A 16,722-nucleotide genomic window follows, 5' to 3' on the forward strand; every position below is an offset into this window, starting at 1 on the left:
CGAGTTGCGAGTCTAGTCCAGGCTGAGTTTTTTTTTCCAGCACCCCCTGCTGAGAATACGTTTCCGAGGCTATGATTATAAATATAAACAAGCCAGCGATTTCCACTTCCACGCCCACAGATTCGTTCGTTGCTCCCCCTACTGTTCTGGCGGAGAATCCCCTTGCAACACGCGCAATCCTTAAGGAACCTTACGGGAACCGTAAATCAAAACTTGTCTAAAACAAGTCCCTTGTGTAAATTACGTGCTTACGTCTCTGCGTCTAAAACGACCCTAAATAGGCCTTGAGATTACAAATTTTTGCATTCTTACTCATTTTACTCAAACATTTCGTGAAACTTGGCAGCCCTTTATGTCTCCAGAAAAGAACAGTCAGAATAAACGCTTTATTAATTCATTATTTATTATATACGGAACATATAGACACCATGTCTCGGTTATTTGAGACCTGAAAGGAGACGGACCGGAAATGGTCCCGACGTGTTATTGCTCCGCCGCTTCGGTTTGCTCTGGTTAGGGATTGCGTTGTCAAGTGTTGACAATAAACCAGATTTAAAGTCATTGGTCGATATTTTATTCATAATTTGCGGCAATATAGAGAATATAGTGTTATGATAACAACAGTATGTTGTATGATATAGGAGGGTACTATTATGATGCCTTCTATCCAGTAACGTTGGGTTATTTACCAACTCAGAACTCACGTTAAGCGCTCCTGAACATTTCACTCTTGGACGGTGACTCATTAAGGTCTCCAAAACGTTACAAAGGGGACTTATTGCCGGTAAAAAAAATAATGGATAAAGACAAGAGGAGAGATAGCAGGGGAAGCTGGGACTGGGACAACCCGCAGTGTCGGGCTCAGTTGGACGAAATCTTCTTTCGCCAGCATGATTACATCCAGGCGGGGACTCCAGAACATAAGGACTTCTGGGCCTTCTTTGACCGCTTCCAGAGGTTCAGGACTAAAAAGGACATGCATGGCCTCGGACCTAGTAAGAGCAGTGAAACGGGTGAAGGCAAAGTAGATCTGGGTCTACCAAAAGAGTATGACGCGCGGTATCGCATCAACGTGTCCGTGTGCACCGGAGACGTCGAGGAGCGACTCGGGCGGTCTGACAGCAGAAACCGCTCCTCCGGGTTGGGACAAGAACAGATCGCCGACTGTCGTTCGGCATATTTACACTTCTTGGATTTCAGGCAGAGGCAGAGTTTCGCAAAACTGGCAAAACTACGGAAGGACCAGAAGAATCTGCCCATCTACCAGTACCGCGACCGGATCGTTGATCTGGTGCGGCAGCACCCCGTGGTGGTGGTGGCGGGGGACACGGGCTGCGGCAAGTCGACCCAGGTACCCCAGTATCTCCTCTCCTCCGGCTTCACTCAGATTGCCTGCACCCAGCCCCGTCGTATCGCCTGCATCTCACTGGCCAAGAGGGTCAGCTTTGAAAGTCTCAACCAATATGGATCAAAGGTAAGCTGTCGGGAACACCATGGTCTTAATATCAAAAGTATATTTATATTATACCACTATCATTGACTCATGCACAAGAAGGTAAGTGGACAGACAATGCAATGATTCTGTGATGTATATTTCCAGGTGGGGTACCAGATCCGTTTTGAGACGACGCGGACGGAAGCCACCAAGCTGTCGTTCCTGACCGAGGGTCTTCTACTGCGTCAGATCCAGCAGGACCCTGGGCTCGCCCAGTACCAGGTGCTGATCGTAGACGAGGTCCACGAGAGACACCTCCACTGTGACTTCCTGCTGGGCGTGCTGCGCTCCCTGTTGTCCTGCCGACCGGACCTGCGGCTCATCCTCATGTCGGCCACCATCAACATCAAGCTGTTCTCCGACTACTTCGCCAGCGCACCAGTGCTGCAGGTGCCTGGCAGGCTGTTCCCCATTCAGGTGAGGACACCCAGCAGCATGTTCAACCTAGCAACATGACCTAGCAGCCCAACCTAGCAGCACGTTCTCTGATGTTCAGTCTTTCTTTAATTTATTCATTCAGTCCTTTAGGGGTTGTTTAATCAGATGTAGTGCAGTATAACACCATTCTAAACTCTAAAAAACACTGTAGTAGAAATAATACACACGCAAAAAAACAAAAGTTAGGTATAAATATGTATCACGTATATCATCGATATTAAATAGGATGTGCATGAAGCGGTGCAGTGAAACAAAAAAATTAAACTAATGTACCATAACATTTGCACCCCCCCCCCCCCCCCCCCCCCCCCCCCCCCCCCCCACTGCAGGTGATCTACCAGCCCATCCCCCCGGAGGAGCAGGCGTCCCGCCTGGAGAAGCTGGACCCGCGGCCGTACCTGCGCGTGCTGCAGGGCATCGACCAGCGCTACCCCCCGGAGGAACGCGGCGACCTGCTGCTCTTCCTCAGCGGCGTGGCCGAGATCTCCACCATCCAGGAGGCCTGCCAGGTGTACGCCACGCACACCCAGCGCTGGATCGTCCTGCCGCTGCACAGCACCCTCTCCCTGGTCCAGCAGGACAAGGCAAGCAGAACCCCGGGCCCCCCCACAGTGCGGGGCCGCCATATCCGGGGCCCTACATGGAAGCGTAACACTGGTCCCTGTGTTTAGCACGTTGACATCGAGCGGACCATTTCAGCCCACGTGAGGCTCAGAATAGTCAAGGCTTAAGATCATTATTGCAGTAGCTACTACTGATGCATTACAGAGCACTTAACAGATGAACTCTCTCTGGAATTCCTTAAAATGAAGCGGCTCCTGGCAACGAGAATTATGGCTGATGGGAAAGGTAGCCTTAGGCCTTAAGCCTTATGTTTTCCAGATGGATATGCATGGTGAAGTTCTGAACCATATGGACATGCAGCATTTATTATGTTGTTCTCAGACAGATGGACATGCAGGGCGTAGTGTGTTCTAATTCTGATACCCATGGACTAACATTAATTGCTGTCTTTTCAGGTGTTTGACATCTCCCCTCCAGGGGTGAGAAAATGCATCATTTCCACAAATATCGCAGAGACGTCGGTCACCATCGATGGCGTCCGCTTTGTCGTGGATTCTGGTACGTATATTGCACTCCAAGCTTAGCCCAAACACTGTTAGTCTTCCTCATGCTGACCAGCAGCGTTTAGGACTGGGTTTATTAAGTCAAGCAGATGCATCCCAGACAGGCAGTGTTAAAAAAATCGAGTACGATCTAAACAGTCCTTCCTGCGGCTCCTCAGGGAAGGTGAAGGAGATGAGCTTCGACCCCAAAGCCAAGATGCAGCGGCTGCAGGAGTTCTGGATCAGCCGGGCCAGCTCTGAGCAGAGGAAGGGCCGAGCCGGGCGCACAGGCCCCGGGGTCTGCTACCGCCTCTACGCAGAGTCCGACTACGACGCCTTCGCCCCTTACCCTGTCCCAGAGATCCACCGGGTGGCGCTGGACTCGCTGGTGCTCCAGGTGAACTACGCTCCTTCTCTCTCACTCACTCACTCACTCACTCAGTCACACACACACACACACACACACACACACACACACACACACACACACACACACACACACACACACACACACACACATTCTTTGATACCAGGTAGTGGTTCTTGATGAAATGTTGAGGCTCTTTGAAATGTTGAGTTTCTTTGATGAAATGTTACGGTTCTCTGATGAATGGGTTGGGGTTATATGATGTAAGGTTGAGGTCCTATGATGGTACACTACAGTTCTCTGATGGGAGGTTGATGTTCTTTGGTGTAACCCTGTGGTTCTCTGATGTAACTGTTCTTCGCAGATGAAGAGCATGGGACTGGGGGACCCGAGGTCCTTCGTGTTCATCGACCCTCCTCCTCCATCCAGCATCCAGACTGCAGTGACCTACCTGAGGGAGCAGGGGGCGCTAGACAGCCGAGGGGAGCTCACCTCGATAGGAAGCCTGCTGGCCCAGCTTCCTGTGGACGTTGTGATTGGTGGGGATCCTCTGTTTTATGGCTCAGCCGTTGGTTAGATGGGGTTGACAGTTAAGAATATGAATTTAAATCAAGTCTTACCATTTTGTATTGTATGTGTTATCATTAAATGTATGAAACTTTGTATCTATGCATTTAAAGGGATACGGCAAGATATCTGTAAATTGGTGTTTGCCTGTCTTACCAAGATTCAGACGAGTTGTTCAGAATCTGTTCTGTTACTCGCTTTAATTTACATTTACAGTAGCCTAGCTCCTGTTCATGTGAGGGGAATACATTTAGACCATCTACAATACAAGATTTGAGTTGGTCTACAAACATACAGATAGTTCAGCACTTTTTTGTCAAATTCATAATAAGAAGGATTTAGGTCAGTGTAAAAATTCACGTGTGTGTGTGTGTGTGTGTGTGTGTGTGTGTGTGTGTGTGTGTGTGTGTGTGTGTGTGTGTGTGTGTGTGTGTGTGTGTGTGTGTGTGTGTGTGTGTGTGTGTGTGTCCAGGTAAGATGCTGGTGCTGGGCTCGGTGTTCAACGTGGTGGAGCCCGTGCTGACGGTGGCGGCGGCGCTCAGCGTCCAATCGCCGTTCCTCCGCAGCGCGCAGCACAACCCCGACTGCGCCACCGCGCGCCAGCCCCTGCACAGCAACCAGGGAGACCCCTTCACTCTGCTCAACACCTTCAACGCCTGGGTGGAGGTCAGCCGTGCGAACGGAAATGCAATTTGTTATGCTTTATTACAGAGTGATCCTGAGAGGAAGGTATGGGAGATGGAGGGGAGGGCATGCGGTAAATGACCGCGGGTAGTAGGAATCGAACCCGGGGCGCTGCGTTCGGGACTTAGCCTGTATGGTATGCGCTCTACCCTGTGAGCCACCGGGGCGGGTTTATCGACCAGGCAGAATGTTGTCGTCTGTGTTCAGAGCAGCAGGGTAGGCCCAAACAACTGCAAGCTATCGTCTTCTGTTTACACGAGATAAGATGGAGCTTGATTCATTCCAGAGGGGAATCTGGATGTGACCACAAGTAGTACAGGGTAGTAATAAAAAAATAATAAGAGATAAAACCTTCTCGTACACGTACAGATTTTTATTTGATAGGGCCCCTATTTTAGTGCAACGTGTGTTGTTGATTATCCATTACAAGTCATACGCTACATTGCTGGTACTTTGCACTGGGTAGGCTGGTAGGTTGTATCAATCAATCATACATCTGGGTGGACACTCCCACATGTGATGTCACCATAGCGTCATTTTTTTATTGGCTATTCAGCATTGTACCCGGTGGTAAAATATGAGCCCTTTTTAATTTCTCTGCTAGCATGAGTAGGATTTTGAGTTTGTATTCCACTCCGAATAAAGCCCAACATGGTGTTTGGACGGGTCATGAAGGTGTTTTAATCGTACATTAAGCGTCTGGTTGTGCGGTGACCTCACAGGTGAAGGGGGAGCGAGGGGGCGGGTCCAGGAAGTGGTGCCGGAGGCGTGGCGTGGAGGAGCAGCGTCTCTACGAGATGGTCAACCTGCGCCGACAATTCAAGGTACGGTGTACGGTGTCATACAGCAGTCTCAGAATACCAGACGATCAGAGTTGTCGCCGCCTGCCAAACGTCTCAGGATTTCTTTATACAAATGAGTCTTATGAGCGGCGGGGAGGATGGCCGCTGACAGACCTACGCCCCACGCTTTTTAAAACATAGAAGATGGATGACCCGAGCAACGTGACATTACTTCACAATGTTTCGCCTGTTATGTGGAAAAAGACAATCTTCTTGGTAGTTTTCTTTGGCTCAGCCATCCTATAACGCACGTGTTGTGGTGTTTACGAGCACACATGTTGTGGTGTTTACGAGCACACATCTGCATGTCGCCACCTTGATAGCATGTCTGACAGGTTTGTTTAAAACTATCTGATCGTTTTAGCAGCGGAACCTGCGTGATTGTCCTCGGTCTCTAGTTGAGAAAAGCGCTTAGTGACCGACTACTGATTAAAACAGTAACCCAAAAAACATATTTTTGGTTGATTGTTATTATTTATAGCTCTAGATTGATAAATGACTCGATGCACATTTTAAAATGTTCATGTCTTTTAATATACGTAGATCTCCTCTCGTTAAGACAATCGTGTGTGTGTGTGTGTGTGTGTGTGTGTGTGTGTGTGTGTGTGTGTGTGTGTGTGTGTGTGTGTGTGTGTGTGTGTGTGTGTGTGTGTGTGTGTGTGTGTGTGTGTGTGTGTGTGTGTGTGTGCGCGCGGTGCCAACAGGAGCTGCTAAAGAGCCACGGGCTGCTGGAGCCCGCGGCGCCCCCTGGTGGCGGGGCCCCCGGGGACCGGGGCCAGCGCAGGGAGCGTCTGACGGAGCGGAGGAAGCTCCACCAGCTGAAGAGGGAGCACGACCTGGGGGAGGGCAGCCGGCGCAAGGTGCTGCGGCTGGGGGAGGACGCCGAGGGGGGCTCCGACTCCGGCTCGGACGCAGAGGACGCCGGCAAGAGATCCAAGGACAAGAACCGGCCCGGTCAGGGCACCGACATACAGGTCAGAGGTCACCCCGGAGTGTGTGTGTGTGTGTGGGTGTGTGTGGGGGCGTGGGTGTGTTTTAGTGAGTTCAGCTTGATTATTTAAAAAAATCGTATACCTTTTTTTATAAGTAAGTACTTTGTAGCAGTAAATCGATAGGTAGATAAGAATAGAACATTTAGTTATATTTTATCTTTTTACTGGATTGCACCGATGACGAAGCCTGAAAGACAAGCATAACAATTCCCTTTAGTGACTGTCAACTGTCGCTCATTGTTCCATCCACGTGAACATGGCCACAAACCCTGAATCACACGTCAGCGCTAACACCCCCTCTTAACCGGCGCGCCTCCTGCTCTCTTCCGGTCTGCTTCCTCCCGCGGACAGGAAGTGAAGTTCAAGTTGCGTCACAACGTGTCGGAGCTCCAGGAGGCGGCCCTGGCCAGCCAGGACCTGTCGTCACGGCAACAGTCCATCCTGAAGCTGGTGCTGTGCCGCGGCCTGTACCCCCAGCTGGCGCTGCCCGACGAACACAACAGCACGCGGAAGGACTCGGAACAGGTGAGCGTGCTCTCCCAGGGAAGGTCCTTCCGTCAAACCTGTCAGGCCATCGCTGTTTTTTTACAGACACACTTTAGACGGATTTAAAGCAGAATAAACAGATTAAGATCACGTTCCCCTGGTAAGGTAATTGAAATGTAAATAATATTACTGCGTTTACATGGTTATGGCTCATTAAAACGCCTACGCTTACATGTACGTGTGACTCAAATACACACACACACACACACACACACACACACACACACACACACACACACACACACACACACTTATACTTACAATACTTAGTGCTTAATCCAGTGTATTTGACCTTGTGAAATATACAATTTGACCTTAAAACAAGGTCGAGACACACTAGATCAGCAGTTCTGGCCTCATCATGTGTTGATTCACATCGTGGTGTTGATTGGCAAACCTTGGCATGCTTGAAGGATGGAAAGGCCCATCAGGCAGTCTTCATAGTGGCGGGCGGGGCTCTTCGTCCACAGGTGTTCCACACCAGGATGAAGCACAGCGTGGTGATCCATCCCACCAGCGTGTTCGCCAGCGACCCCGAGGTCCTGCAGGTCCCTGAGGATGAAGTGCGAGAGCTGGGTAACGCCTCTCTCCTTCTGCGTGGCTCTCTGAGTGTCCTTTGATACACTGCAAATCGATGTGTTTTTTTGTCAATTTCTGTTTGCGTGTGTGTTTTGAATCTCTCTTCTTGCGAACGCACACACACGCATGCATACAGAGAAAATAACGAAGGAACACAAATCCTAAAATAAACATGACCACGTCGCATCAAGGCCCAATCCCATTTCTACCCCTTCTTCCCCTTACCCCTCCCCCTTGTTTTGAAGGGGTAAGGGGAAGGGGTTGAAATGGGATTGGGCCCAAATAACTTCCTCCCTCGCCCTCTCTCTCCCTCACTGTCCATCTCCCGGTCGGTGTCTCTGGGCGAACCAGGGGTGGAGCGGAAGGGCCCGGAGAGCAGCAGGCACCAGCTGCTGTCGTTCGTCACCCTGCTGGAGACCAACAAGCCCTACCTGTCCAACTGTGTGCGGGTCCCAGCGCTGCAGGTCAGCTACGCATCCCCGTGTGCACGGATGGGGGGCTCATACACCGCCCTGTTGGTGGTACACTGCTATCGAGGCGTCTAGCCGACGCTTCCGTTTAAAGGGGCTGACGGTGAATTAAATGCAGGGGGCCCCCTGGCGCAAGGAGGCCCACAGGTTAGGCTGCCGACATTGGGGGTTGAACTCTGCACCTTTCGACTGGGAATGGAACAGCCCCATACCCACTACGTTATTCTGAGCGGCTGAATCTCTTGGGTAGTTGCAGGTATTAGAACAGGTGATCGGCCAGTCAACAAGAAGCAGGATGTTTCGCTTTTTCGGTAGAATTATAAAAATAGTAATGGTAAAATGTTTTGACAATGTATTATGAAGGGGGTGACCTGACTACACAGAAACCTGGGTAAAATTGTTCTTGACAATAGACCATGAACCTCTCTGTCTCTCTGTCCATGTCTCTCTGTCTCTGTCTCTCTGTCCATGTCTCTCATCTCTCTGTCCATGTCTCTCTGTCCATGTCTCTGTCTCTCTGTCTCTCTCTCTGTCTCTCTGTCCATGTCTCTCTCTCTCTCTCTCTCTGTCCATGTCTCTCATCTCTCTGTCTTTCGGTGTCTGCCCCTCCAGGCTCTGCTCCTAGTGGCCAACTGTGTGGACAGCAACGCTGACTGCAGCCGGCTGGTGGTGGACGGCTGGCTGGAGCTGGAGCTCCGGGACCCCGACGGGTCCCTCAAGGTCCTGTCCTCGGCCCTCAGCCTGCGGGCGGACTGGGAGCGCCTCCTGCAGGCCAGGATCGGTCAATGCCAGGGCCAGGGTCTCGATCAGGGCCAGGGTCTCGGCCAGGGCCAGGGTCTTCGTCCGGGTCAGGGCCAGGGTCCGGGCCAGGGGTCTTCGGGAGCCGGTGGAGTGTCCCGTAAAGACATGGACAAACTGAGCGAGGGTCTGGTCCGCTTCATGCTCTACACGGAGGTACTGACCAATCAGATGTTACTCGCTGCTTTGGGATGGACGTTTTCCTTAAAGGGCTCCTGTTTGAGAGTTTGTGCTCTGACAGCCTTCTCTTCCTCCTTCCTCTCCCTTCCTCGCCTTCTCCTCCTGCCTCTGCCTCCTCGTGGCAGGTTTCCTACAGCCTGCGGAGACTGACAGCCTTCCAAACACAGAACCTGTACGTGGGCCCCCAACCCCAGAGCGAACCCGCCAAGAACCCTCTGTTCCCGGGCGTGGAGGCCAAGCCGGACCCCATCAAAGGAGGCCTGAGGGTCACCCCCTACTTCACCTACAACTGTCTGGCCGTGAGTCATGTGACCACCCCTCAACCAATCAGAAGGGCGCTTTTCCCCTTCCTGCTTCCTGTGTAATGACAGGAGATTTGAACCAGTGCTTTGTGATTTGATTTGATTTTTTATAAATTAGTTTTGTCATGTCTAGCTGAACATTTTGCTGTATAATATGTAGCAAAATACACTTTGTAAGATAGTAAGTAGTAAATAGTAAATGGCACATCAAATGTTAACTTTTTAAATGCATCACCTTCACCAACATCCTCCCAACTTACCTATAATGGTTCAGCGAATGGTTCAGCGAATGGTTCAACCTGCTCTGTTATGCGCTGAACAGAGCAGGTCTAGTATTTTACGAGTATTTTTTTTGGGTGTGTTGCAGGACTCTAGGGATCTGTACAGCGAGTGTCTGCGGACGTTTTGGACGTGTCCAAACTGCGCCCTCTACATGCCGTTCACTCCACTGGAGCGCATGCAGCACGAGGCCACCTGCAGGCCACCCGGGGAACTGCAAGACAAGGAAGCCGGTGAGAAATCAAACCGTTTGTTTATTTTTTGCTTTATCTTTTCTTTTTTTGCTTGACAAAAGCCAAAAATAATGTTTCTGTCAACTATGACAGTCTTTCATTGTTGATATTATTTGTACATTGTTGTCGTTTTTCAGTGGCAGAGAGCAGCATCACAACATGCTCCTTGTCTGCGCCCAGCCTGACACGCTTGTATCACTGTGACGTGTGCGATGAGGACCTGACCCTCAGCTCCACCGAGATCCTCAAACACAAGAGGCAGCACATGGCTTCTTCCAAGTGACCCTACTCCTATCTACCACTGGGCCTTACCACGATCACACCTCGTCAACAACATGATGCACACCAATGTTAGCCATGTCGCTAGCAGTAATGGCTAACACTAGAGTAATGCACGCTATTGTAAGTCGTATGGAAGCTAAAGTCTTCCAACACTGTTTTATTTACCGTTAAGGGTTCAAATGATACTACAAAACCATGTCACACTGTTTCCATTGGACCAGCTATTGATGAGTAAAGTTTTATAAGTAATTTTCAAGTTTTTGAGTATTTCTGTCTTCGTTTTACTTCCTGTACTTACTAGACTTCAGTTAGCAACTAGCTACAAGGAGCTAGTTGGCTACCTCTATTGGTCAGTTGAAATGTTTGGACGTTGAAGATTATGCGAAAGCACACCACATTGTTCTGACCAAAATTTGCCAAACAGACCCTAGGTATATTGACAGATGTGTTAAAAGATTACGTAACATTTTGGATGAGTTAAGTGAAATACCCAGTGTGAATTTAAATAAGGAAAATTACAATTTGTAACTTGGTTCAGGATTGGTATTTCAGGCCAGGGTTCAAATGATTCCAACTCCACACACACACACACACACACACACACACACACACACACATACACACACACACACACACACACACACACACACACACACACACACACACACACACACACACACACACACACTAACACACACAAAGCAGACACAAAGCAGACACTCAATGAAGCGAGCAGGGTTAGACATGGTATGTCAGCCTCAAGTTAAAATGTGACCTGCTCCATCAACACACACACACGCACACACACAAGGCAGCGAGCAAGGGAAGACACGTCATTTAAAATATAGAGTGGGGGTTTAATAATGATACAAACCCACGATATGTAACACCTCAAAGCAGCACATTGGCACAAAGTCAGAAGTAAGACGGCACACAAGATTAAAAACCTGTCTCCAAGAAAGAAAGAATCAGAATAAATATCTCAAATAAATAAACAGCTCATATCTCATCAATTACTTTCCAACTAATAAATACGTACATTTGGAAAATATGCACATCGGCAGAAATCAATAACCCAGAAAGGAGAAAACAAAAAGTACTTAAACACAGTTACTTCAGAAATCATAGGTTTTTGATTAATCAAATCAAAAGGCACATTTATTAAGATGTAAGATGGGGTCTGCGTGGGGATCTGACAAGGACGGTGCAGTGGTTTATTAGTCTGGGGGGGGGGGACTATGTGTGTGTGTGTGTGTGTTTCCACTGCAGCCTGGTGTGGTGGTGGTGGTGGGGGCGGGGGGGGGGGTTTACACAGAAACAATGGCAGTCTAACAGATATCAGAGACGGGAGATCTTCAGAGGTGTTCCAGCTGTTGAATACTTGGGACGTACAGGGTAAAGGTCTGGATCCCATAACCAAATATGGCCCCCACCGCTTTCAGGCAAACGACCCGACAGCCAGAAATGAAAAAGTATATCAAATGTTTGTGTTAGGCTTCCGTGAAGCTCAGGCCGCTGTGATTCCTGGTCAGACACGTGAGACTAATGACTTCCGAGTGATAGAGGTAAGGTAGCAAAATAACAAGGTCCCAAGACATTATATCCATCACATCCTGGCTACCTTTTCTAATCCAAACGGCCTTGCTGTAATATGAACGCAGAGCATTACTGGCCACCGCACCGGTCTGCAACCAACTGACGCAAGCCACTCCCTTCCATTCCGGTCCGCATAACCGATTTACCGGCACATTAAGAACGTACATCTCTAATTCCCTGGCACAGTCTTGTAGATGGCCTGGGCGGGTTGTAGCGGCCTGGGCTTTGGTTCAGAACCCGACAGTGACCGGTGGTTTTCACATTGAAGAAACACTCTGCAAAAAACCCTGTTCTATCACTTGCTTTTACTTGGCCTCGGCTTGAGAAGGTGAGTGGGCCACATCTGTACCCTCCAATACTAAATGAGATTAACAACTAGTGCAGTGTCGGACACAACAGGATGCCATAGGATTCGTTTCACGGATCAGGTTTTCTTCCTATTTGGGCAATCGGTACAAAAATATGACTACAGTACAGTTCATTGCACAATTCTTTTTTGGTGCGTTACTTCTTTTAAGGCCCAGCTAGGTCATGGATGGGGTCACACTGCGGCGTAGGCCTGGGTGTTTTTGGGGGGTCTTGGGAGCTCAAATATTCTGTCATTTTAACTGTGTGCCAGTTGGCCTCCGTTATTTAGCACCTTGACTGATTATACAAGAAAAATGTCAACACAGTAAGACCCGCAGATTTGATAAACGTGTTCCTGAAAGGGTTACACAGGAACTACTTTCAATCGTATATATTCTTCTCTAAGGTTAGCATTGCACCTTTCCCTTTGATTAAGTATCCCACCAGGCGTTCGTAACACTGATTCAACGCAAACGGACAACCGCAGCACCCTTAGATATTTTCTTTCTTCTCATTGGCTGGACTCACCCATCTCTCTCCCTCTCTCCCTCTCTCTTGACCTATCTGTCTGAACCTCACTAGGATGTAGACTAACATCAAGATACACTTGGACTTTCTGACCAATGAACAAGCTAAACAAAACACTAACTTCCCTATAGACCAAAGGTTTGTGAATACGTGAACTTGTCTGTGTGTGTGTGTCATCGGGAATGGTTGACGATGGTAGTGGTGTGGGGGGGGGGGGGGGGATTCCATGTTTTCACGTTTAATAAAATATACCAGTTCAAATTAAAACAATCATATATATAAACATCTTTAGTTTTTTTGTCAGTTTTTCTCTCTCGCTCTCTCTCTCAAAAAAAAAAGAAAGCAAAACAAACCTAAAACAAAATGAAGAACATTTAGAAACAGTGTACACATCATGGTTTCCGTAGCAACGCTCCTGCTGTAGTGCGGTGTCGGTCAGGTCAACCTCGGGAGGAGGAGGAGGAGGAGGAGGAGGAGGAGGAGGGGGGGGGGGGGGGGGGGGGGGGGGGGGGGGGGGGGGCACAGGGGGTGGGGCGGGGTGAGTCCGTTCAGAAGGCGCCGGCGGACCTCCAGCTGCGGCCAGGCCGGGGCGAGCGAGAAGGCCCCCAGGTTGAAGAGAGAGAACGAGTTGAAGGCTGTTGGCGAGGGGGGGGGGGCATGAGAGGGGCCATGATGTCACAGCTGAGGGTGGGGTGGGGGGGAGGGGGGGGAGAGGCGGTCGAGGGTCAACTGCTTCCTACTGCTGCCACCCACTTCCTCCTGCATTCCGCTAAGCTCCACCTCCTTCCCGGTTCCTCTCCCTCCACTAGACTCTCTCTCTTGTCATCCACCCCATAGAACCCCCACCCTTACCCCACTCGTCGCACCTCAACCTCCACCCCCCCCCCCCCCCCCCCCCCCACCTCACCGCACCGCCTTGTGTTTCCCGCCGCAGCAGCCGCAGCGCTCGCCGCACTGCAGGCAGGCGCGCAGCGGCAGGTAGCAGCACATGCACGGCACGCACAGCGACAGCGCCAGCAGCGCCAGCCAGCGGGCGCAGCACAGCGTGTGGGCGCCGCCGCCGCCGCCGCCGCCGCCGCCGCCCGGTGAGTCCTCGCACGAGCACGGCTCCCAGAACTCCCCCTCCGAGTCCGACATGCAGTGGTACAGCAGGCTCTCGGCGCACCACACGCACGTCCACTGGCGCAGGCAGTGCAGCGCCGGGTCGGGCGCGTCCCGGCAGCGCCCGCGCCCGTTCTCCGAGGAGCTGAAGACGGAGCGGCAGTACACGCAGCGCGCCGAGCACGACGACGAGCCCTGCGGACACGGGCTGTCCTCGTCGTCGGGGCACACCCCCGTGCAGCCCCCGGGGTCACTCCCGTTGCCCCCGCTCCCGCTCCCGCCCCCGTTCCCTCCGCCGCCGCCGCCGCGCTTCCGAGTCCGAGAGGGGGGCATGGCCAGCGAGGCGTGGAGGCAGCAGGGCGACGGCGAGGGCGAGCACTTGCCCGTCTCCTGGGGGGAGCCGGCGGCCGAGGAGACCCCCGAGGAGGGGTGGGCGGAGGAGGCCACGCAGGTGGGCGAGGAGGAGGAGAGCCGCTGGCGGGACCCTTTGCTGTCCAGGCTGACGGTGACCTCGCAGCCCGCCGGGCCGCCCCCCGCCGAGCCGGGCTCCTTCTCGAAGCGCACCACGCACAGCTCTGACTTGTCCTGCAGCCCCGCCCCGCCGACGCCCACCACCACGCCCCCCGTCAGCCCCCCCACCATGGTCCTGGTGGAGGCGGCCCGCCGGTAGTCCTCGTAGCCCCGCGAGCCCCACAGGTCCTTGCAGGGGTCCAGGCTGCGCAGGTCTCCCTCCTCCAGCAGGGAGATGGTGGGGGAGGTGGGGGAGAGAGGGGAGGAGGAGGAGGCCGGCGGGCCCGACGGAGGGGTGGGGGGTGCCGGGGGAGGGGGCGGGGGCGTGGGGGGGTTCAGCACGGCCGTGACCTGCGAGAGCTGCCCTGGTCTGGTGTGGATCTGGAGGGGGGGGGGGGGGGGGGGGGGGGGGGGGAGTAACGGTCAGTGTGGGATAGACGTGGGATTGGTGATCTTGATGATACTTACAGGGACTAATAGGGACGTATAGGGAGGCCAAACTAAATATCGAATGTGTCGATGAATGAAAACATGCACAAGAAAAAACATAAAGCCTTGAGGAAATACATTTGGAGTAAATAAGACAAAATATTTTTCAAACATTTCAAGTGTAAAGTTGATCATTGCGCTGTCGTGTTAGACCCCTCGTCACTATTATAAATGAGGTTTGGATGAATGGAGCGTGGGTGAATGAATTGACTGGTTGATGAACCGATCGAGGATGGAGGGATGGTTGAACGATTGGTGGTAATTATCCGGGCGGTAACCGTGGTGACGTGGTACCTGCGCTGGCGTCTGCGTGGTTACACCGTGTCCGGCGGCGAAGCCAAATTCCTCAGGCCGCACGAAGCAGGTGGAGGATGACTCACTGGTTACTATGGTGATGGGTTTAGGAAGCATCTCCTTCCTGCTGTTGGACGACGACTCACTTCCTGTGTGGGACTGGAAGTGACACGCTGGCACGTAAGGACAAATCCTGCTCCGTGTGTCTTTGAGCGTGCGACGGTGCTTGCAGTGAGGTGGTGTTTTGGTGGTCTGATGGAGGTATGTTGGAGGTATGGTGGTAGAGGCATGGTGGAGGTTTGGTGGTATGATGGTGGAGGTTTGGTGGTATGATGGTGGAGGTTTGGTGGTATGATGGTGGAGGTTTGGTGGTATGATGGTGGAGGTATGGTGGTATGATGGTGGAGGTATGGTGGTATGATGGTGGAGGTTTGGTGGTATGATGGTGGAGGTATGGTGGTATGATGGTGGAGGTTTGGTGGTATGATGGTGGAGGTATGGTGGAGGTATAGTGGTATGATGGTGGAGGTTTGGTGGTATGATGGTGGAGGTATGGTGAAGGTATGGTGGTATGATGGTGGAGGTATGGTGGAGGTATGGTGGTATGATGGTGGAGGTATGATGGTGGAGGTTTGGTGGTATGATGGTGGAGGTATGGTGGTATGATGGTGGAGGTATGGTGGAGGTATGGTGGTATGATGGTGGAGGTATGGTGGTATGATGGTGGAGGTATGGTGGTATGATGGTGGAGGTTTGGTGGTATGATGGTGGAGGTTTGGTGGTATGATGGTGGAGGTATGGTGGAGGTTTGGTGGTATGATGGTGGAGGTTTGGTGGTATGATGGTGGAGGTATGGTGGTATGATGGTGGAGGTATGGTGGAGGTATGGTGGTATGATGGTGGAGGTTTGGTGGTATGATGGTGGAGGTTTGGTGGTATGATGGTGGAGGTTTGGTGGTATGATGGTGGAGGTTTGGTGGTATGATGGTGAAGGTATGGTGGAGGTTTGGTGGTATGATGGTGGAGGTTTGGTGGTATGATGGTGAAGGTATGGTGGAGGTTTGGTGGTATGATGGTGGAGGTTTGGTGGTATGATGGTGGAGGTATGGCGGTCACGTGGAGGAATGGTGGAGCCATGGTGCAGGTATTGTGGAGACATGGTGAATTAATGGTGGAGGTATGGTGGTATGAAGGTGGAGGTATGGTGGAGGTATGATGGTGGAGGTATGATGGTGGAGGCACGGTGGTATGAAGGTGGAGTTATGCTGGTATAATGATGGTATAATGGTGGAGGTAGGTGTGATGGTATGGTGAGAAGGTGGTGTGGTTTTATAGTAGGGGTGGTTTAATGGTATCGTGGTGGTGGTGGTGGTGGTGGTGGTGGTGGTGGTGGTGCTGTGGTACTCACTGCTTGTCCGTCGTCCTCTGTGTCTCCTTCCTCTGGGGTGGAGGAAGAGGACGTTGAGTCTGACCCTGGACCACAGGGATGAGGAAGAGGAGGAAGAGAGGTTAGTCCATACGATGGGGGTTCGGTTTGGACTCCATTTTGATGACAATAGAAAACCGACAACAATATAATTGTGTTTTGTAGGGAAAATGCATACTGTACCAATGGTTTTTATTTGCTTTACTTAAATTTGATTCTATAGGTTTTAAATGAATCCTTTTCATGATTTTAAAAAGTGATCCTGCCTTG

At 51.3% G+C, this 16,722-nt stretch overlaps 2 protein-coding genes across 3 annotated transcripts in view; one reads left to right on the forward strand and one right to left on the reverse strand.

The window, feature by feature from the left end:
* The first annotated feature begins 469 nt into the window (after window positions 1–469).
* On the forward strand, window positions 470–10,416 carry dhx34 (DEAH (Asp-Glu-Ala-His) box polypeptide 34). The gene is made up of 16 exons (XM_030380343.1): window positions 470–1,474; window positions 1,601–1,912; window positions 2,263–2,517; window positions 2,953–3,055; window positions 3,219–3,436; window positions 3,771–3,945; window positions 4,446–4,639; window positions 5,380–5,481; window positions 6,204–6,473; window positions 6,843–7,016; window positions 7,508–7,613; window positions 7,968–8,080; window positions 8,699–9,040; window positions 9,190–9,363; window positions 9,734–9,878; window positions 10,016–10,416. Exons 1-16 carry the CDS (start codon window positions 797–799, stop codon window positions 10,159–10,161), a joined length of 3,507 nt encoding a protein of 1,168 aa, XP_030236203.1. The 5' UTR covers window positions 470–796; the 3' UTR covers window positions 10,162–10,416.
* Window positions 10,417–13,535: 3,119 nt separating this feature from the next.
* Window positions 13,536–16,722, reverse strand: part of spred3 (sprouty related EVH1 domain containing 3) — a 6,834-nt gene continuing 3,647 nt past the window's right edge. For both annotated transcript variants that reach the window (XM_030380370.1, XM_030380369.1), the window contains 3 exons: window positions 16,435–16,499; window positions 15,027–15,185; window positions 13,536–14,624 (listed from right to left, as the gene is read on the reverse strand). In XM_030380370.1, the coding sequence (XP_030236230.1) occupies window positions 13,536–14,624; window positions 15,027–15,185; window positions 16,435–16,499 (1,313 nt within the window). The remainder of the gene's footprint in view (window positions 14,625–15,026; window positions 15,186–16,434; window positions 16,500–16,722) is intronic.

This window comes from Gadus morhua, chromosome 16 (genome assembly GCF_902167405.1).
Source record: "Gadus morhua chromosome 16, gadMor3.0, whole genome shotgun sequence".
Lineage (NCBI taxonomy): Eukaryota > Metazoa > Chordata > Actinopteri > Gadiformes > Gadidae > Gadus > Gadus morhua.